The sequence below is a fragment of the Mycetomoellerius zeteki genome, unplaced genomic scaffold, assembly GCF_001594055.1.
Source record: "Mycetomoellerius zeteki isolate Tzet28-1 unplaced genomic scaffold, Tzet1.0 scaffold174, whole genome shotgun sequence".
Classification (NCBI taxonomy): Eukaryota; Metazoa; Arthropoda; class Insecta; order Hymenoptera; family Formicidae; genus Mycetomoellerius; species Mycetomoellerius zeteki.
The window spans coordinates 2525090-2549072 of record NW_017256696.1 but is presented as its reverse complement, the minus strand read 5'-3'; the positions used below and the strand labels follow the sequence as shown (position 1 = coordinate 2549072).

The following is a 23983-nucleotide window of genomic DNA, read 5'->3' as shown; positions in this document are numbered from 1 at the left end:
AAATTTTTTGATCATGCAGTTAATTTTAATAAATAAATTTTATCAGTAACTATTATTCGTTGTGTAATTTGTCAATTTTTAATGAATATCTGATTAATTAGGCCACAATGGCTACTAAATTGGAATACACATTAGTCAGCAAATAAATCCTGCATAAAAAAATATTTGTGTAAAATTACATGATTATGCTGGATTTTTTCCCGACCCAGCATAATCATGTAATTTTACACAAATATTTTTTTCAATAGATTCTTGAAATATTATGTAAACACTCGTAATACAAAAACTTTTGCAAAAATCATAATTTTGCGTTGCATAACTGTCTGATCGCTCAATCATTCGCCATTTTAACCTATTTGGTCCTTAAGAGCCGCTGGGATATATATATATAAGGAAATACTTGTAACTAGGATTGGTTGCATGTGGCAGGCGCCAGCGATCTGCAACCGCGAGCTATTTGAGCGCGCCATCACTTTGAAAGCGATTGTTCTTCGAGGATTTCGTTAGCTCTCAGCTTGATCTCTTTCCAGGAATACTGTATATCTTTGCTCTCGCTAAATCGAGAACAGACGGCGAGTCGCAGGAAATACGTATCCTTTATTTTCGACGGGACGAGATGGATATTTCCTGCACCATTGATTCTCTTTAATAGGGCTTCATTGAGTTCATTGGATCCCTGTAAATCATTATGGAATTAATTTTTCTATTTCCGTACTTTTTTTTGAATGATGCAGATGATATTTTTCAGTCATTAATCGATTATTCTCGCTTCTATCAACAGATTAATTTTAATCTTGATTTTCATATTTTTCTAGTTCTAAGAATTAGAAAGATAAAAGAAGGCAAAGAGTAAATTAAACCAAGATTAAAGTTAATCTACATTAGTGAAAATAAATATTTATCATTATTTTTAAATATATAAGTAAAAAAGTTACTTAGAGATTCTAAATGTCTTTTGTAAATATACTTTAAAAATAATCGACTCACCTTCAATCGGAAACAAACCAATCCCATCAGAACTTCGCCCACGATTTCAAAGCGAGAATCGGAGAGAACTAATGCTTCGAATTCATGTGCTTGAGCGACGTGCGATCTAATGAACTTTTGAAGGTTCTCGATCCCATACAGCCTCAATACGAACCACAGTTTTAGAGATCGAAATCTGCGTCCAAGTGGAATCTGCCAATGCTGTAACAAAATACATTCATATCGATTAACGTCATGGTTTATAAATTATTTTTTAAATTGATTAGTTACATAATATAAATTCGATGATATTAACTTAATAGACTCTTAAAAGACTCAATAGACTTTTAATATTATATAATTACCCTATAATCCGGTGCTGAACCTTGCATATCGTGCTTCAGGTACAAAGGATCGACGTTGAAGGCGTTTATGACGTATGTCGGATCCTTAAGCCACATGGCAGAGCAATCGAAATTAACCAACATCCATTTGTGCGGATTGAAATTGAATGAATCTGCCATTTCGATACCTTTCATTAAATATCTAAATTCCGGGCAAATAAAAGAAGATCCTGTAAACAAATGGATTTGTTTTAGCTCTGTTTTATGAATTTCTGTTTAAAGAATTCATCATTATTTTTGTAAAATGAAAGAATTAATTTATACCTGCATAAGCGGCATCCACATGCAACCAAATGCCTTCACGATTTGCTACAATACCCATTTCATCGAGACGATCAAAGGCGCAATTAACTGTGGTACCCAAAGTAGCGACAGCCTATCAAAGGAGATCAATTTAGAATCTCTAAGTACTAATTTCTTAATAATTAATTTATTTTAATCAATATATATTAATTTCTTTTTTTATATTACACTTTACGTTAATTATTTAGGATTATTAAATGCAATATCAATATTTTTTTGTGATGTTATAACAAATATATTGTATCATTAAAAATTATAGTACATATATTGTTTAATTCAATTTTCCAAATTTTTTTCGGAATATTATTTTATTACATAAATATTCATATTATATTATCTCACATATTTATATTGTACACTGAACTTTATCTGAGATTTTATCTCCCTCTTTAAAGAAATAAAAGATAAAGTAATGGAATATTCGATTGATAGAGGAATAGCGGATAAATTGAGCTTACATAAAATGGTATGAATCCTTGCTCTTTATCCTTCCTGATTGCTTCGGCAAATGTGTCGCCGCGCAGCTTATATTTTTCATCGACTTCCAATTGTCTGAACTTTACTCCACCGAGAAGTCCAGCGCGTTCAACCGAACTATGTGCTTGACCTAAAAAAAATACAATATTTCGTTACGTACTTTTGCGATTTACTTATTATAATTGATTTTTAAAAAATCTGCAATATTGTTTTTGATTTTTAAAAATCTGCAATATTGGTTTGACATAACATATTCTTCTATATTATTACATTTTTACCTATAATGCCCCGATATTGAAGATTTATTTAAAATTATAATAACTTATACTTTTAATAAAAGTGTAATTATTTAAATTAAGAATCTCATAGGACCGTATCTATATACATGCGAGTAGTAATATCACAAGTTAAATTGACTAGTTTTTTATTTAACAATTCGATGTTCATAAGCATCTTAGAACGATCTTGATAATGCTGAATAACATTCAAATCTATAAATAATTTTATTGCGAAAAATATTACTTCGACTGGGGATCTTTTACATTCCGTGCGAGCGTCCTAAGCGTTTAGACCACTGAGGTCTTAGTAATATTTTTCGCAATAACTGGCATATGTTGGAACGTCTTTATTTTTCAGGCAACATAAATAAACAATATTAAACTCAGAATCTCATAGGACTGCGTGAATACACAATCAATAGGAAATAAATGCCTTTTATTCACATGCGGTCCTATGAGAGTCCTATGTTTATTTACGCCTGAAATAAGACGTTCCTATACATATGCCAGTTATTGCGAAGAATATTATTAAGGCCTTGGTGGTCTAAAGGTTTAGGACGCTCGTACGGAATGCAAGAAATCCTGGTTCGATCCCTGGCCAAGATAATATTTTTCGAAATAAAATTATTTACAGATTATAACGTACATTCTTCTATATTATTACATTATTATCTATAATTTATACAATGCCCCGCGATATTGAATATTCATTTAAAATTATAATAACTTATACTTGTAAAATTGTAATTATGTGCTACATGAATGGATATATAAATTTAATTAATTTTGACAAACGTGTTAATTTTGTTTAACATATCATTTTTCAACAATATGCGTAATCTCTTTTATGGATATCGATAAAATTATCGACCTCATCTTTAATCGCGGTAATTGCTCAAAAAAGAGTAAAAAATTCTCCATTCTTTTATAGAACAATAACGGGGCTCGTTGATGATATTATTCCGCTCGATATTTCTAATCGAAAAAAAATCGTGGTCGCATTATTCGTCGTATCGGAGAAGAATTCTAGTAAATTTTTCTTTTTTTTCCATTTCGAATAAAGTACGACGATATTATTATGGGCGTTGAGAATAGCAGAGAAAGTTCGGTCTGAAATATAACTGGAGCGGTTATTACGAGTTGCCATGGCGACAAAGTGCTGCTTGATGAAGTGCCGTGAACCCCATACTCACCCTATCACTCCATCCCTCTCAACCCCTCTATTCACATGCCTTTGTAGTGATTGCCTGGTCACTGAAAGCGACCGGACACTTTTCAGTATTATATCTATATGCCCCGAGGTAATGCAATAAATACGAATAAAAAATTGCCGTTTCCGATCAGTAACATGTTATGATAATTCTAGCCTTTTGCGATTGTATAATATTGAAAGAAGTTACATAGAAAAAGAAACATAATTAAAGTAAAAGAATGTTTTGTAAATTTTAAAAATATTTTTACGACGATCGTTTAAACTAATCTATAATACGTATATTATTTATGTGTGAGATATTAATAATTTATTATTAGTTTTTTAACATATATATATGTATTATTATGACAAACGAAATGCATTATATGAGATAACAGTATTATTTGAAAGAAAATTTTTAATTATTACAAGATGTTTAAACAGCAACTTAATATAAAATTCAATACTTTATTAGAGAATATAACAAATATTATACATTAATCATTGTAATGACATTTTTTTAAATTTACAAAACACTATCCTTTTATATTTGTTTCTACATAAAGTATCGCTTAACTACGACTGTCATGGTTCATGGTATTTAATACTCATCGAGATATATGTCATAGTTCAAGTGTTTATTTAAAGTCATTGAACTATACGTCACACTTGACGCTCATTGTGTTGCTTATTTCCTTGATAAAGTTAGACAAGAATTGATCGATGAACAATTTATGCTACTTTGAATATAGCATATAAATTTATTTTTGACTGGAAATTCGAATAAATAATTAATTGTCTTCGTTTTGATTGCTTATAAGTTTTCATATACCTGTGACAATTTTTGTAGTAATATTGCAATATACTCACAAGAACAGTATGCGACTAATTTGCTGATGATCTCGTTTTCCGTCCAATTAGGATGCTGCTCTTTAACTTGTTGTATTTTCTTGGCCTTCGCTCCTAGTAACGCTACCAAAGTGGCTTCGCTAGCAGTGCCCTATAAATGAAAATTACATTGTTGATAGCTTTTCTTGCCTTCAGGAATGACTATCCTTTAGAGTTCTAGATATCTTTTGTAAATATAACGCTATTTTTGAAATGTCATTTACCTGAATGACGCCACCGCCTTTCCCACCGCTACAGGCAAGAAATTCTTTCGGCAAGTTTAACATTTTTCCTAGCCAATCCAGTACGATTACTTCTAATTCTGTACAAGCTGGACTCGCGATCTATAGAATTCGAAATATTTAAATAAAAAATAACTGAAAGAATAATCTTCAATTGTATCTTCAATTAATTTTTGCGTTCATATGTTTCTTTGCTTTACATTATTTTCAATACATATTGTATTTCAAAAGGAAATTTTATTTTTATTAATTAATATTATTTTCACTTTTTTCTATCTCATATATTACAAGAAACAAATTTATTTTTAAAAGAGATATAAATAAGAATTTTATTGTAGGTATACAACGAACATTAAATGTGCATGACACATCATTGTCAAAGCGTGAACACGTGAAGCGTATAACAATTATTCGAGACGAATAAGGCAATCGCATTTTTCAACTACATGTTTTTTGTACTTACCCACGTGAATCCAATGCACGCAATAGCTCCGCTTAACATATCGGCTAGAATCGAGGGATACGATTGCGCAGTGGGAAAGTATGCGTGGAATTTTGGACTGTGCCAATGAGTAACCTAAATAATTTTATCTTAATTTAATTCTAAACTACTTGTACAAAAAATCGAAAGTATCGATAATAAAATACTTTACTTTTCAAATTTTAGTATCGTCATTTCGTTTCGCGGTATGTATGCGAGTCAGTCATTATTGTTTTAATGCACCGATGATTTATGATAGTGACATTTAAAAATCACTTACTCCCGGCATTATTACTCTTTCAATATCGGCCATTATATCCTGCCATTGTTCAGGGGTCTGTGGTGCTTCGGATGGCAAGAGGGGTTTCATGTATCCCGGTTCCACCGTAGGCAATACTTTCCTGGAAATTTTTTAAATTTCCATATATATATAATATATAAATATAAATTTTTTTTTAAATATAATATATAATATATATTATAAAAAATACCAAATAATATATAGAAAGAACGACTTTGCTAAAGTGGATAGATATCTAAATATATATTTACCTAGATAGATTTAAAAATAATTTTATTGAATTATCAATAATTACGTAGAAATCTTAAGCATGCTGAGCAATGCTGCAAAAAGTTTTATTATTCTAGCAATCAGTTTGAGCGTGCTGCATAATTATTTTGACGATTGTACAAAATTATTTTCAGATCTGTATCTAACAAAATTTTTAGATACTTCAGCAAAGCCATGCTTTCCATATACATCATTATTTAATCCAGATTCATTAAGCAATTTCTTAATTACAGCGTATTATCATCTACCTCTCTCTAATATTTTCCAAATAATTTGTGATGTATTCCGCCATCTCCTTGGCGTAATCCTTGAAGCTATCGGGATCCATGATTTGTCTTCTTCTACAACCTGTAATATTAAGATGAGATTATAACAATGATGTTACAATATCTAGAGATGTAACAATATCTATTTACTGTTACGTTAACAAGTGGAGTAGGTGTGTTCTCTAGTATCCTTGGCATATCTCTCTCTCTCAATATGCACGAGCGCTTTGAATCAATGTATGAATGTCATGTGTGCTGTTTTTTTTTTTTTTTTAAGATTGAACGTTTATCGGAACACCTAGAAAATTATAGCGATTGTACTTCCGCATGTTACGTGACGAAAACAGATACGAATGACTATAAGGATCTTGCTCTATCAAGATGACCGTGACAATTTATAGAAAGCACGTGAAGCAGTTGTTTTGCTTCAAGGATATGTTAAGAAAAACAACGATTTCAGATAAAAAGAGAAAGTGACACTATAACGAGGAGTTAAAGCGCGGAAATTGCATTAGGATGGTACTATCAAGAAGTTGCATAAGCACATGCACTCTGCACATAATACTATCTTAATAAGTGGAATACGGGGTCAGAATTACTTTAATAATTTATTACTTTTTAATAATTTATATTTGTTGAATGCGAGATAAGAAATATGAATGTTATCATTAATATAAAGATGACAATATTTTTTAACATAATTTTTTGTTGTTATATAGAGTACGTTACTTTATATGTGATTAGCATTTCTATTAATAATCTTAATTACACTGGTCGACTGGTTACTAAAAAACTTTGCTCTCTTCATAAATTTGGCAAATAGATTTGAAATTAGCAAGAATAGGTATGGTACTATAAGAATCATCCTGTCAAATCAATTTAACATAAGAAAAATGAAATTTTGTTTACTGGTGTTGGTAAGCTTAACAATTATAACGTAACACTATTTTTAAGAGAGAATTAGGTCTGTAGCTTCTTTTTTCGTTTACTTTATAACATTATCCATAAATGTTCAATAAAGAAGTTGAAAACTTAAATTTATCGTAGAACTTTTAAAAAAGAGATAGCATTACTAATTGCGTCAAAATACATTTTACTTTTTATCCAAAAAGAATTTTATATGGCAAAAATAGGTATAATACATAATACGTTTGACCTTTTAAGCGAAATGTTTAATAAATCTGCGTATCGATAACTGGCGATTTAAAGCTATAATGACGTAGGTCTTGAGAAACTCGGTAGCCAGTAGGTGAGGGAGATGCATGTGTGTCTATGTTACCAGTTAGAGTATCGGCGAGATCGAGAGTGGAAAGAGAAGGACAGCGAGATCGCAAGAACGGTCGTGACGATCAGTAAAATCGCCTTCGCGTAGAGAAGTAAGAGTGAACTCGCCGTAATGACCATGACTCATTTTCATGGAGCTGGTTTTATTCGAATCGCTGTTTGCCGCCTATCTATCGCGTCAAAGCGCGAGTTTGTCTGCTACGGTTTTTTACCCACTCATTGTTACGTATTCGCAGAATATTGCAACGCAAAGAATGGAAATTAAATTTTGAATAATCAATTCTTAAGTGAGGGCATCGCACGATTTGCATGTAGTCAATAACAATATCTATGCAAATTTTTACCACACAGAATAATATTATTTTCGTTTCACTAATAAGTACATTGCTAATAAGTACATTGTTATAGAAATGTAACTTTCTTTACATGTAAGTGAAGCTTGTGGTTATGAACGAAATTAAAAGTAATGAATGATTTAACTGAAAATTAAGTTAGTTACTTGAATGTAATGAACGTGTACATTAAATTTATGAAATACTTTTTATAAAATCCGTATAACAAATCAAACTAACAAAGACTCCTTATGAATCAAAAGAAATTGGAAAGAATAAGGGCAATAGGAGTCAGGCGCAGAAGACGTCGCGCAAATAATACATCCATAAAGCATAAAATTTCTTTTTTCTACTAAACGTACTTACATGTTTCGGCTCATTTTTGAGCCTTCTTCAGAGACAACACAAACTAACATATATAAACTGTGAATAAAAGTTATCTTGTCATGGTGAGCTCCCCTACATCGAGAATATAAATGCCAGAAATTAAACCCAAATAAGAATGAAAGAAAAAGAAAAAAGAAAAATGAAAGGAAATATTGGAAATATCGAAATAGAGAATATGGAAAACACACACACACACTAATTTATCAAAAAACTTAGATTATAATTAAAAATTAAGATTATAATTAATTATCCCGAAAATAAGGATGCTCACCGTGATCACAAAGCACCATATCGCAAACATTACTAATAATATAAATTCAATATAATAAATTCAAAAACCGGTTCTTGATATGTTAGCCAGTCAGTATGAAATGTCACCATGAAATATTTTTCATAAAATTTTAATGAAAAATACATTAAATTTCATGTACATGTACACAAATATACTTTTCATACCTAACTTTTTATACCTAAATACATTAAATTTAATGTAATGTCATGAAATTAAGTTCAAATTGTGTAACTTAAAAGTATGTTAAATTTCAAATTTTTAACAGTGTATTTTAGTAATGAAATGAAAAGTAAGAGTCAATATATTACTTCCATTATTATCGTTAAAATACTTGTTAAAGAATATCATTACTGTAAAGAAGATATTTTAACTATAGAAATCTATGAATAATTTAAAAGATTTATTTACATTCATATGAAATTAAAATCATTTTTACTCCAAATTAATAAAGTTATTTAGTAATTAAGAGCTTGTTCGTAACGTTAACATTGTTAATAACTGAAAGACATAAAAATATAGTACGAATAATATTGTTGTATTCGTTACGAGAATACTTGAGAATAATAATTAAATACCTTGAAATGTCTTGACACGTGAGGAAAAGCAAGATAAAAGAGAACGAATGAGAAACGTAGAGACTCGTTTCTCACGCGATAGAGGAAACTCCCGCGGTAATCAGGGAATTCCCACTTGCTCTGATATCAGCGAATATTTCTCGAAAAGAAACTGTGAACGCGCTTTTCGCGTCAGTAATTAAAGATAATTACGAATCTTCGAGCTATTTTCTGATCGGGTTATCGTAAAGCCATTATGATCTATTTATTTGAGTTGGTGCAACGTTTTGCTAGATAGAATAATTCTTGCGCGATAATTCTATGCACGAGATAGTATACGTTATATACTCGTATCGTAGTAACTCGATCGTATCGTGCTTTATTTATAAAAAATATTTTTTTGTATTCATCAACTTATATATCTGTATTTAACACGTAATTTATTTAGAAATTTAAAATTAAATACGGAAACGTTTGTGTGCTGTATTTTGCGAAATATCTATGTATCATGACCAATGCAATCTGTTCCTTTAAAATCCAGAGATAGTTTAAGCTAAATGTCAAACTGGACATCACCTTTTAAGTAACACTCATTTTTTGAATAAAGTATTTAATGTGTTATTTAATTTGTTTAGTAATTAATTATTCAATAAAATTGTTGTATTATCGCTTTTTTTAGATTACTTTTATCGTTCACATTCGGCATTGTGTCGTAATAGAATTGATGATATGATATCAAATTGTATTTATAATACTAATAATAAATTCTGATAAAAGAAAGTTGGAAAATTAACATATTATTAATATATACAGTTTAACGATCTTTTTATTGATCTTTCGGTTGATGTGTTTTCTTATAAGATATTAATTAACGCGGATAAAAAAAAATCTCGTAAAAAATAAAAAAATTTGTATTCAAATGCACTGAATGAAACCAATCGAAATATTCGCGCTAAATTTATGTGGATTTCAAATATAGCACCCGCTGTAAACGTTACTCTTATTCGTACAATTATTCAGACGGCAATTCCTATTTATAACACGCCAATATATTAAAAATAGCTCTCACAAATATTAGATAATCTCAAAATACTATTCCATCTGATCTTTAATCACTTTTAAAAAACGTGATTAATTTAATGCTAATACGTTTAGTTAGCTTTTCGAACTATGTTGGGACAAAAGCTGTAAACTAAGTTTAATAATTGATTTTGGACACTCTGCGCGTTTAGAGACTAACAAGTGCTATTAAAGTTCATTCCTTGACATTAATTATAAGACCTTCGAGAGCTTAAACAATCTTGGTTTCGAAATTACTCAGCTTTTATCAAACACACTAAAATGTATTACTTACATTGAACATAAATTTATTGTGTAAAGAAATTTTGTTATAAATTTTTTATAAATAATTGTTATACATTTAAAACATTTATTATTTTTGTCACACATTTTAATGTAATTATGCATTGCGTTCTATCATATAATTGTAGAATATTTTCATGCTTATTCAAGTAAAATGTTTTTTTAAATTTTTACTTCACTAATAAATTATAATTTCTCTATAGTAATGTACAACGTGTCGCAAAATTTGCGAATTAAAATATTATAGCATGAAGGTTCTGAAAAAAATAAATTATAAAGATATTTGTCATTTGTTGTTTTTTGAGCAACAGTTTTTGAGATATGAAGATTACTTGGCTATGAAGATAACTGGCTAATTATAGATTATGATTAAACGGTTCGTGAATTGTTATAAATTATTGCAACTTATTACTCAAATGCCTTTAAAAATATGATGTAGCAAACGATTTATTTAATCAACAAATTTTCTTTTCGTTAGCTTCTAAAGGTTGTCTTAAATACTACAAATGTACTTACAGTGCCTATAACAATTAAAACTTTATATTCTACAACTTGTCGATTTTATCACATATTTAAGCACTGATATAAATATGTACATCTATAGAATACTTCAGAAAAACAGAAATACGAATATATTTTGTTCCTCAGATGAAATTGAATTGATATTCAACTCACGTTTGAAGTAACTCACGAACTTCGATAATCTGGCGATTTATCGAGCAATCCTTCTTGACAGCGACGATATCCACGTGCCTGTGATGAACCCCGAGCTAGGTGCGCACGACTGGTGTTCCACGACGAATTGCCGCTCCATCCGCGTTTGTACCGCGCTTTATGCAACTCCCCACCTCTTTGTCGTTCACCAGAGGAACTGTTCGACCAATCACGATCATGTCGCATGTCGAGATTCGCTTGCCTCGTCCCGTCGCGAATGGTCAAGGATCGATAACGGATACGCAATCGATAACAGCTGGTCACTCGGTTAGCGGTGCGTAGGTGGTCGACGCGTTAATTTTTACTCTGGCTACGACAGGAAGTGCAATTTAATTTTACTTGCCTATTTGTGCGATTATCTGTTTGACGTCCCGGTAAATAAGTTGACCGTACACTGAACCAAAACTGTACGTAAATACAATAAAATATTTTGTATTCATTGAATTATGAAAAAATAATGAAAATTTGTCCTATGAATTCTCATAATGATTTAGATTATAAAACTATTCTTAGAATTCATTGCAAGAATAAATATATAGTTGTATAATAAATGAATCCAGTTATTGTATCAATGAATTAACTACATTAAGTCGGACATTGATTAACGATCATTCATTGGACCAAAAATGAACAAAATTTTTTCAGTGTAATAATTAAAAAAAAAACAAAGATAAGTTTTTTTTAAATATAATAGAAACTGTTTTAAACCTTCAGTTTTGCACAATTTCGGAGTTTAATTTCACGCGAAGAATATGTTATTGTATTATTTAATTACAAAAGGAATATGTAAAACTAATGAAATTATTAGTAAAAATTACCTACACAGTAAAAAAATTTGTGTATTTATGTTGGAAACGGTCCACTCACGTTTGTGTCAACAGTTTGTTGAATTTTTTAACATATTCGAGTGTTAATTTAACATAATGTGATTATGTTATTTAAAGATTTTTTGTGAAATTGATATTCAATGTTTCTTAGTGTCAAAATGACACAATTTATGAGTAAGTGAACAAATAATATAAAAATAATGTGTTTTAAAACGTAAATTCTAAGACAAATGAATGAAATATGTGTTAATTTAACATATCATAAATGTTAATTTTCTAAAAAAAAAATGTTCCCACGGTTTGTTTACAAACTATGCCGATGTTATCTTTTTCTTTGTATTTATTCTTTTACATAATATTTGTGTTACCTTCTAACATATTCATCTTGTGTAAAATTAACTCAAAAATTTGAGTGGACATGCGATTTCTGTTAAATTCAACACATTTTTTCCAACTGTGTAGCGTTAACAACTTAACTAACTTAACTATAATTAATTTTACTACAATGTATTTCAAAACTTAATTAAAACTTAATTAAAACTTAATTATCATTTTACTTGATGTATTAATTTGTTGCTTTAAGTAAGCTGTTGTTGAAACGTATTTTATAGTTCTTAATTAATGTCTTTCAAGGCAAAACGATATCACTACTTTAAGAAGACGATATCGCGAAATTGAAGAGAGGCGTAGGAGCAGCTGGAAGGCAAAATTAGGGCGCTGCCGTTAAAGCGACATCATCTGTAATTTCATTATAAGTGCAAAATCAAGGAAGCATTCAAACGGTAAATCGAATCACTCCAGATAAGCACGATCCTAGTTTTCAATCATATACTTCCTGTTGCTTAATGCTCGCTGACGTTGCTGATACGAGATCTTAGGCAACTTGATTGTAATCTAGAAAGGAATCTTGGAAACAAAAATAGCTGTTCTTTCACAACAATGTAGTAGACGAAGGCTACTCCTCGTAAAAATTGAAAATAAAAGAAATTCTACACTCGAATTCTACAATATATTTCTTTCATTTTGTTATTTCTTGTTGGTACGAAAATTATTTTGATCGAAGAAAGGACATTTTTGTGTACTCTGTTCTTTTAATAAGCTGCCGGAATGTCATCTTAAAAGTTCCAAATTTACGTCTGAAAAATTAATAAAATATAAAAAAATAATTAGCAAACTTTTTACACTTAAATTATCTCGTTCTTCCTAATTGTCTTGTAGATATATATACTTATATGAATATTGAAACCTTTTATACAATTGAGTTGCAACTAAAATTGAGATAACATCATGAATAATATACGAGAACTACTGCTTGTGTAATTTCCCAATGATTTAAGATTTTATCATAGTAACATAGGATGGTAAATCCCCTTGAACGGAAAATATTAAGTCACTTGGTATGCAGGAATAGAGTCGATAATAATCTTGAAACGGCTCTGCATAAGTACGCAAAGAAAGTAGAAATGTGTGCTCGAGAAAAGTTATTTCCCTCTACCCAAAGAACTGAAAAGAGGGATGAAGTCGCGCTGAGAGCAGTCGACTCTTCGAGGATTCGCTCGGTCGGACTTCCCTCTTTAACCTGCCGTATGCCACCGCCTTTCTTCATTCTTTTTTCTCCTTCTATTTTATTATCGTACTCCTTACGCAATGAAAGAAGTCGAACGGAAACAGATGTACTTTTCCCCAATGTACTGTGCCGTCGTCATGACTACCCGTCAGATTGACTCGGAGTAATTGTCGGGACTTTCCAAGAATGTGTCGCGAGTCATATTGGGCCACTCTCATACGCGTCAGAGATTTAACTTCTCCGCGGAGTTGTATCTCTGACGTCAGGAGCCGCTTGACATTAAGAAAAGTATAATTCGTAGCAGATAGCACGAAGAAAGACGTTAATTCCTTTCAGGGCAATAGTTTCTCAAAAACTGATTTTTACGTGCTGACGTTTTTATAGGATATAATCCTACTTTTCCAAATATTACACCCAGAGTAAGATTTCTTCGATTCAAAGAAACATTTCCTTGAATGAAAGAAACCTTTCTCTGGGTGTTACACAAATAAAAAAAAGTAAACGAGTATTTTTTAAAATGGAAAATATAGAAAAAGATTGTCTTGAAATAAATATTCAATTTCGATTATATATTTTTAACTAGATAAAAATTTGAAAATAATTTTGCTAAATTATCAAAATAATTATGTAGAAATCTTAAGTATGATGAATAATATTGCAAAAAGTTTTGATATTTTAGCTACTAATTTAAGCATTCTACATAATTATTTTGATGACCCAATAAAATTATTTTCAGATCTGTATCTACAATTAAATTTTTAGGTACTTTAGAAAAATTGTTTTTTTCGTGTTATACCATAGATATTTTACTTTATGATTTTGTTCGAAAAAAATTCCGTTTTAGAATCTTAAAGTATATATAATATTATGCTATTAAATTCATTGTGCAAATACGACGAATATCTCTGTTTTTATTCAGAAAAGGAATTCTGTTCCTTATAAAGAAGGAAACAAATTATTCTAGAAAGAATTAGACATTCAATTTTGTTTAGATTTAGAATTTTTTTCATGAGAAATAGTAGCTTCCATTTTTTAATGTTAACGATACTGTCATCACTCTTTCTAATGTCATCACTGTAATCTGCGTTTACGTAGCGAAATTGTCAACCGCATAAGGAGCGGACAAAAGAGAGGGCAGATTGAAGAGATGGCAATTTCCTGGTGCTCTTTACCTAGTTGAGTACCACCTCTGTCCGAAGTTATTCAACCATTCCATGTCTGTGGAAACGACGAGCTTTAACATTGAATCCTCAGCTATTGTCAGAATCGTAATATGGCTACTTTGCTACTTATTTATAGATCTGCACGTTACATTTTTTCATTTTTAATGTTTTTGAAGAGAAAATACGAAGTGATTTGCTACGAATATGATTAGAAGAAATTTTTCTTTTGAATTACGCAATAAGTACTTTGATGTGATTCAGAACTCTGTGTTGCCCGTTAATGGAATACTCTTGTTCACATCTCCTTTCTTTTCAGACTCTCGATTGATTTATTTTCGTTTAATCGTCTTCATTCTTCGTTTGAAGAGGAAATCGCTAATTTCTTCCGGATAAGTATTTAATAATAATCCACTTATATACTTCAAAAATTACCCAAGTAGCACACAGCGCTTACAAAGCGTTAACAAAGCACTAAAAAAGCGCATATAATCTTTTTTTAGCTCTTTGCAAGCGCTGTTGTGCTATTTAAGTATTACATGAAGATAATAAAAAAATTTATAAATATAAATTAGAAATTTTAACAAGGGCAATCTTTTTAGAAAACATTTTACCTATTGTAAAAACGCAAAGAGATATGCTTTTTTTCTATAATTTTTATATTTACTTTTACATATAGCATTTATCTTTATTAACCCGTAAAAATTCGTGTGGGAGTCAAACCGACCTAGACACATGAATAAGAATAGGAACTGCTGTTTATTGCTAAAATTATTAAGTGTTATCAATGCTACTTTGCATATGTTTCATTACATTTTATCGTAAAATTTATTATAAATTTTATGATGTTTAGCGATAAACGTGGGACAATTTAGTAACCTATATAATCAATTATTATATAATCAATTATATATATATATATATGTTTTATTGAACGGTTATTTCTATAAACTTTATATAATGGCATATTTTATATATAATTAACTTCTGGAGGACCGGAGACCTCTTTAGGGACTATGAATGGAATAAAAATGTAAGAAATGGAAAAATATTAGGTAACGTGCGTTTACGAAGTTAGATTATGGTGTGATTTAGAAAACTAGAGCATTTTTTAAGCTTTTGTTTATTTTATCTATAAAAAAAATGTAAAGCAAACTTTAATCCTATTAATTCAATTTTAATAATATTCTAATCACGCCAAATGGTCAAGAGGCTATTTAAGTTATATTTTGTGTAATTCTGCTATGAAATACGTTGAAAAATAGCAACGCTATCACGATTTCTTTACTTATCTAAATAACATTCTTGTTGCACTTTATGTCACGAGCATAACAGAGTAGCATTACAGTATCACGTAATTCTTAAATAATCTGTAAGAAAATATATAAATACAATAATTAAATTTTTAAGCGAAGTAGTGCGATTTAAGAGCCGGTGCGATTTCGGCAACTTTATCCTAATTATTCTGGTAAAAATGAAAATTCTAGTAGATTTTACCAGAAATATTGCACCAGAATTCCTGTTATCTCAACTAGAATTCTAATAAATTTAACCAGAAATTCTGATTCGTCCATTTTCAACCAGAAATTTTTTTCAGTGTAAATATTATCAATATTATTACATATTATTTCTCCGTAATTTATATCGCGTCTATTATTTGTGAGTATATTTTCATGTTCTACAAACTATGTCATTATATACATATATATTGCTCAAAAAAATTAGGAGATCACTTCTCGACAAATTTTTACCCATATTTGAATTGTAACTACTCAGCGAATAACTAATGTAAAAAGAAGTTTAAAAAACTATTTTGCAGGGCAAACTCTCTATTATAAGGTACTTTCATTCAATTTTTATTCAGTATATTTAAAGACGTGGTGAGCTTTGAATAGGAACGTATTTGAAATACCTAAAACCTTAAAATTTCGAGACTTATACCGACTAATAAAAAAATTGTAATTATTGATATCATCTTAAAGTATGAACTTTGCACTTTTAAATGAAAAAAAATTTTTGTCCTACACCGATTATTTAGTGAGATATGGCATTTTAAAGTAACCCCTGATTTTCTATGATTTCAGCACGATACCGCCGACATTTGCGTAACTCGATGTACACTACGGGAAGGTTGCTTGGTCGGATTTTGTACATCACACACACACACACACACGCACGCACGCACGCACGCACGCACGCACGCACGCACACACGCGCGCACGCACAGGTCACAGAGTAAACATAAATTTATTCAGTAATTAAAAAAAGGGCTACGAGCCAGATATAATATCATGTGTATAACAATATTTTTACTGCTATTATTCTATGGTCTATTACTTTAATGAAAAGAAGTAGTCGTTTTTCTTTGCAATAGCTACCACTTTCATCTGATAGCTGGATTTATCCTTTCCGAAACAATGGTACTCGCTTTCATACATAATGCATTTTATTTAGTGATAGCTGCTAAGAAAGTAAATGATGTTGAATAATAAAGTCGACTTCTTGTATATTGAATTAAGTTGAAAGCATTGATATCATTGAGAGAAGAAAGAATATAAAAGATTATAATTTAATATTTAGTTCATATTGATTGTATTTACGTTTTACCGTTCAATAAGGTAAAGCACATTTGAAAAATTTATGTGCTACTTGTCTGATATTTTTTAAAATTATAAATTATTATCCTTTAATTATTAATGGATTTTAATGGGGATTAACATTTAACTTATATATTCTAAATTAAAGTTTATTAGGCCAAAGAAATAATATTTAATGTTTAAAGTAGTGGATTTTGATCATTGGTCTTGCGAAGAACTAGATAAATCTGATAAGCGAATTAACTTCATACATATTAATAAATTTGGTAATTAAAAAATTAATTTTTTTTTTCTAATAGCAAAAATAATTTCTAACAACGGTGAATTTATTAAATCATTTATATGATTAATTTAATTAATTATTAATATTAAATTTATTTAGTTTAATTAACAATATTAAAAAGTTTTTGTAAAAATTAAATATTCTGCAAAACAGATGCATGAACATCTTGATGTTTGCAGCGTAACAAGCAATTTTATAACCTAAGCATTAGATGTGTGGACATTGAGATAATAATAATACGATGATAAATTAACAGTTCGAGCGAAAATACTCTGTATCGACATTTAGTGCTGATGGAAAGATTAGCGAAGATATAATATATCAAATATTCATGCATGTGTCGCCGATGTTAAAAATGAAATATTAACCAAGAATCGTCGCATTTAATCTTATCAATAACTTTGTAAAGTCATCGTTCTTTTACAACACTGTTCTAATCACGATGCGAGGTTTGTTGTAATAAAATAATTCAGTAACGTGAGACAAACATCTAATATCTTGAAAGACAATCTGTGATGATACTGGTTATCTTGTTCATTTATTTGATGTTAATCAATGCTTGTCAGAATATTTCTTTATTTTGGACTACAATAAGCAGATTAATTAAATATAGAAACTTTAAAATAAAAATGGAAATCGATTTTCTGAAAATAGGCTTTTTAATTACTTAAAAAATGTTTTTCTTAAAAGTATTACTTTTAGGTTTAATCGATCAATCTTGCGATTTTGATCTGAAATCGTAGTGAGGGAAATCATCGCGGAACAAAGAGCACACAAACGAAATTTTTTTAGAAGATTTTCTTGAAAAAGATTGTTGTGTAAGATGGAAACTGTGAAATACTATGCGAATTTCATAGATCCTCACTGGATTACTGTAGTAGCAACAGGTTTATATACTCATTTGCGACAAATCTGCATAATTGGTTTGTGTTTTGAGGAGGAAAACGCTTTGCCTTTCGATCCATCATACGCGTCGGTACTATTTGTGTTCTCAGTTTTGTGCCTACTAGCGGAATACAAACTATGGCCTATAACTCTTAAAGAACCACCAATCCAGCTGTTATACATTTACGAAGTGAGTCTTAGAGCCATCATTTAAAGATTTCCTTAAAACCAATTTTAATATAATATTTTCATACAATATCTTTTCGGCTAAGTAATGTAGATGCATAAAGTTATCGGATTAAGATAATTATTAAATAAGAATTTTTTTATAATTGATATGGGCAAGATAATATTAATATCGAATTGAACTATACTATTGATTCGGAATTAATTTTACTGTGTAGATGTTAATAGCTGCATTGAGCACGAATTTGGCAATCCATATGGTATGGATACCAATGATGCATGTAATTTTCTGTCTAACTCAAGAATCTAGTAAATGGGTATGTATATATAGCATTTACTACATATAAATATGCGCTATCGTTATATTTTAAATTAATTTTATTATATGTTCAATTTTTTAACTCAGATCTTTTTGAAAATGAAAAATTATTACCGATAAATTTTGTTTATAAAATTATATGAAATTTTCGCTACGCGAGAAACGGAATTTCCGGTAGATGGAAGTTGCAAATTTTGAAATATTCTCGTTTCATTTTAGTTGTTATGGTTGAATAGTACTATAGGTCTGGATAGCTATTCTTGGTTAACTTTCTTTGCGGATTACATGGCTAGAGACTACGCAGCCACGTACATGGCATTTTGCATGTCATTATTGTCTTTTGTGTGGATGCTAGACGCCACCGAATCACTGGACACATTTCTGGATACGTGGAGCAAGTAGTGAATTCTGAAAACTTCAAATCTTATCCGCAAAATTATCCGACATGTAATAAAATTACAAAGCAGTTTATCAATTCGTAAATTATATACAATTCCTAATAAAAAGAAATTTCAAATTCAATTTCGTTAAATTCAGCAAAATGTCAATTTTTAATTTATGATATGAATTTATTTTATTGTAATCCTTCAGCAGAATATTTTATTTTATTTAAATGATTTTGTTTTTTAAATATTAGTTATAAACTTCGAAATGTTAAAGATTGAAGTATTTTAATTAAATACATGTCCTTACATAAAACCAGAATTAATATATAACCTTTAATTAAAATTAAAAGCTTTAATTACATATATAATTATAATCTAATAATATATATATATATATAATTCCTTTTTTACTTTTCGCAAGACGTGTACAGTTCACGAAGGCAAGACATCCCAAACGCAAAAAGGTTACCTTCAGCAATCCTGAAGTGACTCAATCATTCTTTTATAGATTCTGTCAGATGAATCCTTTTACGATAAATTTTAGAAATCATAATTTTTTCTAATCTGCTACATTTTTATTGTATATGTCCTTATGTTTAATAAATATCTTGTAATATTTTATAAAATTATTAGTGCGTTAATCATCCGCATTGCATCTTGCATTATATAAATATTTACAAAAATGGAAATTTTTTTTATTTTACTAATTTAACTTTGTAAAGAATTGGAATTTATTGACAAATTATACTGCAAATTTGAAGTATTATTGTTTCATGAGTTTATTATTTCGTAAGTCTATTGTATCGATGCTTTTTTGGACAAAAATATATCTATTAAACACAAATTTAACTTTTTTGATAAAATTATTTTGGAAAACTGTTCATGCTTGATCTGATAAACTAGAAATTATTAAGTGTTATTAAACTAACTTCATTGTAAATGTCAAGCATTTTTTCTCTTTTCATAATTGACGATAATCTATAAATTAAATCTGAATGGCTAAATTGCGATTATTTAATATTGTTTTCAAGAATGACACGATTATCATGTACGATATGGGCATTAGTGCTCAACAGTTTAAAAATACCAATTTTTCAAACATGTTTTGCTAACGCTATGGAAGACGAATTTGGTTATCCTCTGATATCAAGTCCACCAATTACTTCTTTTTTAATTGCTATAAGTGTTTACATTATCATCGTCAATTCAACGATATTCCCGCAATCTTTCCGAGAACCGAAACCTGTTTTTATGTGTTTATATGAGGTTAGTGTGTCGCTGAATATGATTCTTTTTTGTATTTCTACATTACTATCTGTTTTCTTTATTTTTCTTTCTCTTTATTTTTGATTGCAGTTTCTAGTAACCGCGTTCTTCCTAGAATTTGCAATTGCATGCATATGGACGCCAATAGACGTACTCATCTTAAGCACATTGCCAAAGAAAATTTATCCCGTAACGCAACAACTTATCAATTAATCTTTTTAATTTTAATATTATAATAAAATTATCCAAATAATTTTAATAATGAACTATTTATGTCAATATTTATATTTATTGGAACTTAATGTGAATATTTAAATAATTATGTATTAATATTATCACATTTAATACTTACCGAAAACTAATGTGAGCAGATACTCAGTCGATTAAAATTGGGAAATGTAGCTGAAATTTTTTCAATATTTGGTACGATTAAATCATTCATGGCAATTCTCACAAATGGAATAGCAACAATGATTTTTCTGATTACTCTTCACGTTACAAGAGCTGTCGATTTCAAAGATCTAACGTGAGTTTATAATCATTACGTCTTATTACTGATATTTTTGTACTGATAGTAAAATACGAATTCTTTATTTAAAAAATGACTGAATGAAGTTGATACAGATTTTATTTATCGTAACTCAATCAAAAATTCAGGGATAACGGAGTAATGTATTTCCTGTCGCATGTGGGAACTAAATTTTGGCAACGTATACGGAGCGAGTTTTCTGAAGTTAAGAAAAGTAAGGAAGATAGACATCGTTACATCAATCGCAGAAATAGCCGTAGCAAGAATCGCGCAAATAATCGCCGGAGATAGCGTTTTAAACGTGCTGAAGATCAGAAATTTGTGATATAGAAGGAATTAAACTTATTTCAGATTCTAAATCTTTGTATGATTACTTTGTAAAAAATGTGAATATTTTTTCGGTGTTGGTGTTTTGACAAATGATTGATGTAAAGAGTCCAATATAAATTTAATTTAGAAATGAAACATACATCTTTGTCATCTAATCGACGGTTTTATGAAAAAGAAGGCATTTATTTCGTTCGAACTGAAGTGTAAAGTACAAATGGTATAGATAATATAGTGGTAATAATATAATAATTATAATCGTTAATAAATATCAATTCAATTAATAATACGGTGTGTCCCAGTATACTGCGGATTATTAATATTATTATTATTATATATACGGTAATTGTACTAACGGGATGTGTTCAGTGGCAGCGTTACATTATGTAATAATATGTATATCTTACAGTGATCTTTCTTTCCGTCGACCGACAGATAAAGTCGTCTTTCTTTATAATAAATCCATCTTATGCTACGATCGTTAACTGTATCTTGCTGTGAAAGAACAATGATCCACGACATTACAAAGAACACCTCTTTTTAATATTAAATTTCTCTAAATTGCGAAAGTAGATTATTTTTTAAGATTCGCGTCTTGACTTTTCATTCTTTTGCATCGCAATATATTTTCTAATAAGATAATTTTTAATCGATTTCTTCTGTATGGAGAGTACCGTTTTCAAATATACATTCTGTATTTTTTTGTGCGCTAAAAATCCAAGAAAAAAATTTTTTAATACAATGAGCAGAAAAAGTATATTTTAATATTGCATACTTTTTGTTTAATTTTAATAAGTTGCACAATTTTAATTTAATAACCTACGTAATATTTAATAATATCAAAAACACTATTTTTTTATAATAAATAAAATTAATTGTTTATAAAGCCAGTGCTAATAAGAAAAAGCTGGCTTGTCAAAAACGAGAGGTGTCCTTTATTGTCTTTCTTAAGATGCAATGTGAAGTGAGCTTTGCTGTTTTCTCTCTTCATCCTTTTTTCTCTCTGTCTTTTATCTCTTTATTTGAAATGAATAGAATTCGATTGTGTTAATTATGTACGAGTTTGCTCGCGCTCGGCCCTATAGTACCCCGCTTATAAAGTGTACCTTTGTGCACGATTAGGCAGTGCTCAGAAAAAGTTGAGGATATGTAGGGGGGAAGGGATGAGCATATTTTTATTCTGCGATCGGAGATCGATCTCCAATTGCGGTAAAATGTACTGTAAAATGAGATCTTTTTAAAAGATTCCGTAAGTACGTACTTAGATGGTAAATTCCCGTATTACAAATAGAACATTCGAACTTATTTGCCTTCGATTATAACGCCAATTTTTGGAATTATAATACATGCACGAACTAAGCAAACATATAGACTAATCTAATTTAACAATGAATGATTTTGAGTCGAATCTTTTAATATTAATAACATTAATATCGCGAAAATTACATTGGAATGAATTTAAGGAACGTATCGTTATTTTAATTTTTCTTGTTCGAACAGTCGTATGTTCCTTTTTCCATTTAAATTGCTTGTCTGTTCGAACATTCTTTGAGTTTCGTAATTCGCATGTCTTTTCGTAAATCTTCAATACCGTTAAATATAAGTACAATTAAAGTCAGTCGCAAATGAAATCGTCCGTGAGCATTTTTTTTTGTTTTGAGCGATAGTTTCGTGGACTGTTTTCTAATGTGCTTATTAACGTTTTAGATTTCACGCAATATTGAAACCGATGTAATTAAGACATAATGAGATTTTTAATATTGTCACTACAAAAAAAACATTTTGTTTTTATAAATGATAATTTTGTCTAAATTTGTAAATTATAATCTCGTGTGATATAAATTAATTTGATTATTTTCGTGTCTAAATAAAATATAAATTTATTAAATTTATACTCAAGCAGATTATTTAAAAGACGCTGTAAAGATATTTTAAAAGGATCGTGAGATGTCTAAAAAAAATACTGATCTTTCAAATCTGTTTTAAATATCTTAAATACTTTGTAAGATATCGATATCAAGATATCGGTTTCAATTCTTTCAACCTCAAAACTTTAGGTTCCATTTCTGTCATATATTTTCCGATCAACGCATTTTAAACGCATACGCGTACCGCTTTTCAAAGCTTTTACATAAAACGATCGAGGTGCACGGGTCGAGCGAATGGAAGAGTCTTCGAGCTTCGTCGATGTACGCGATCGTGTATTTTTTATCAAGTCTGTATGACCACAAGAGTGCAAACTTGATCAGTATGTCAATTCAAGTATACAGTAGTTGAATTCAGTTTCACACAATTTTTAATTTATGATATTTAACGATATTTTTCCGTGAACGAATTAATCGAACCATTATCTTAAAAATAATAAAAATAAATATTTTAAAATTGTACTCTTAAATTAGAAAGACGATATTTTTTATGCTTAAAATAAATAAACGATCGATCGCACCTCATCGACGTGTATACTCGCATAATTAGGCTGCCTGTCTGTTTTTTTTTTTGCCACTGCACACACGCGACGCGCGCTCGCGCGCTACTCAATACAGTTACTTAACGATAATTCTTTCGTCCTCCAATAACCCCATTCAAATACTGTCTCTGCTTAGAATCTACTTGACGGGATAGAGTCGATGATGGGAATGTCTGGAGAAACTAAGGGAC

At 29.7% G+C, this 23983-nt stretch overlaps 3 protein-coding genes across 6 annotated transcripts; 2 read left to right on the top strand and 1 right to left on the bottom strand.

The window, feature by feature from the left end:
- Positions 1-314: 314 nt before the first annotated feature.
- Positions 315-11070, bottom strand: Ddc (aromatic-L-amino-acid decarboxylase). Of its 3 annotated transcripts, none has more exons than XM_018446031.1 (11): positions 10955-11070; positions 6051-6150; positions 5512-5632; positions 5214-5327; positions 4733-4852; positions 4491-4620; positions 2132-2280; positions 1635-1746; positions 1332-1540; positions 988-1188; positions 315-676 (listed from the first exon to the last, which is right to left on the bottom strand). In XM_018446031.1, the coding sequence occupies exons 2-11, from the start codon at positions 6128-6130 to the stop codon at positions 470-472; spliced, it is 1443 nt and encodes a 480-aa protein (XP_018301533.1). In that variant the 5' UTR covers positions 6131-6150; positions 10955-11070; the 3' UTR covers positions 315-469. The 3 variants fall into 3 exon arrangements, with proteins under 3 accessions (XP_018301533.1, XP_018301534.1, XP_018301535.1); XM_018446032.1 differs by having other exon boundaries at positions 6051-6147; XM_018446033.1 differs by lacking the exon at positions 10955-11070 and adding an exon at positions 6219-6270.
- A 6537-nt stretch (positions 11071-17607) lies between these two features.
- LOC108721510 (uncharacterized) lies at positions 17608-19755 on the top strand. Of its 2 annotated transcripts, XM_018446081.1 has the most exons (5): positions 17608-17876; positions 18130-18502; positions 18717-18815; positions 19037-19264; positions 19625-19755. In XM_018446081.1, the coding sequence occupies exons 2-4, from the start codon at positions 18251-18253 to the stop codon at positions 19217-19219; spliced, it is 534 nt and encodes a 177-aa protein (XP_018301583.1). In that variant the 5' UTR covers positions 17608-17876; positions 18130-18250; the 3' UTR covers positions 19220-19264; positions 19625-19755. The 2 variants fall into 2 exon arrangements, with proteins under 2 accessions (XP_018301583.1, XP_018301582.1); XM_018446080.1 differs by lacking the exon at positions 19625-19755 and having other exon boundaries at positions 19037-19308.
- A 433-nt stretch (positions 19756-20188) lies between these two features.
- LOC108721511 (uncharacterized) lies at positions 20189-21348 on the top strand. The gene is made up of 4 exons (XM_018446082.1): positions 20189-20469; positions 20560-20658; positions 20841-20995; positions 21127-21348. Exons 1-4 carry the CDS (start codon positions 20236-20238, stop codon positions 21287-21289), a joined length of 651 nt encoding a protein of 216 aa, XP_018301584.1. The 5' UTR covers positions 20189-20235; the 3' UTR covers positions 21290-21348.
- Positions 21349-23983: the final 2635 nt, after the last annotated feature.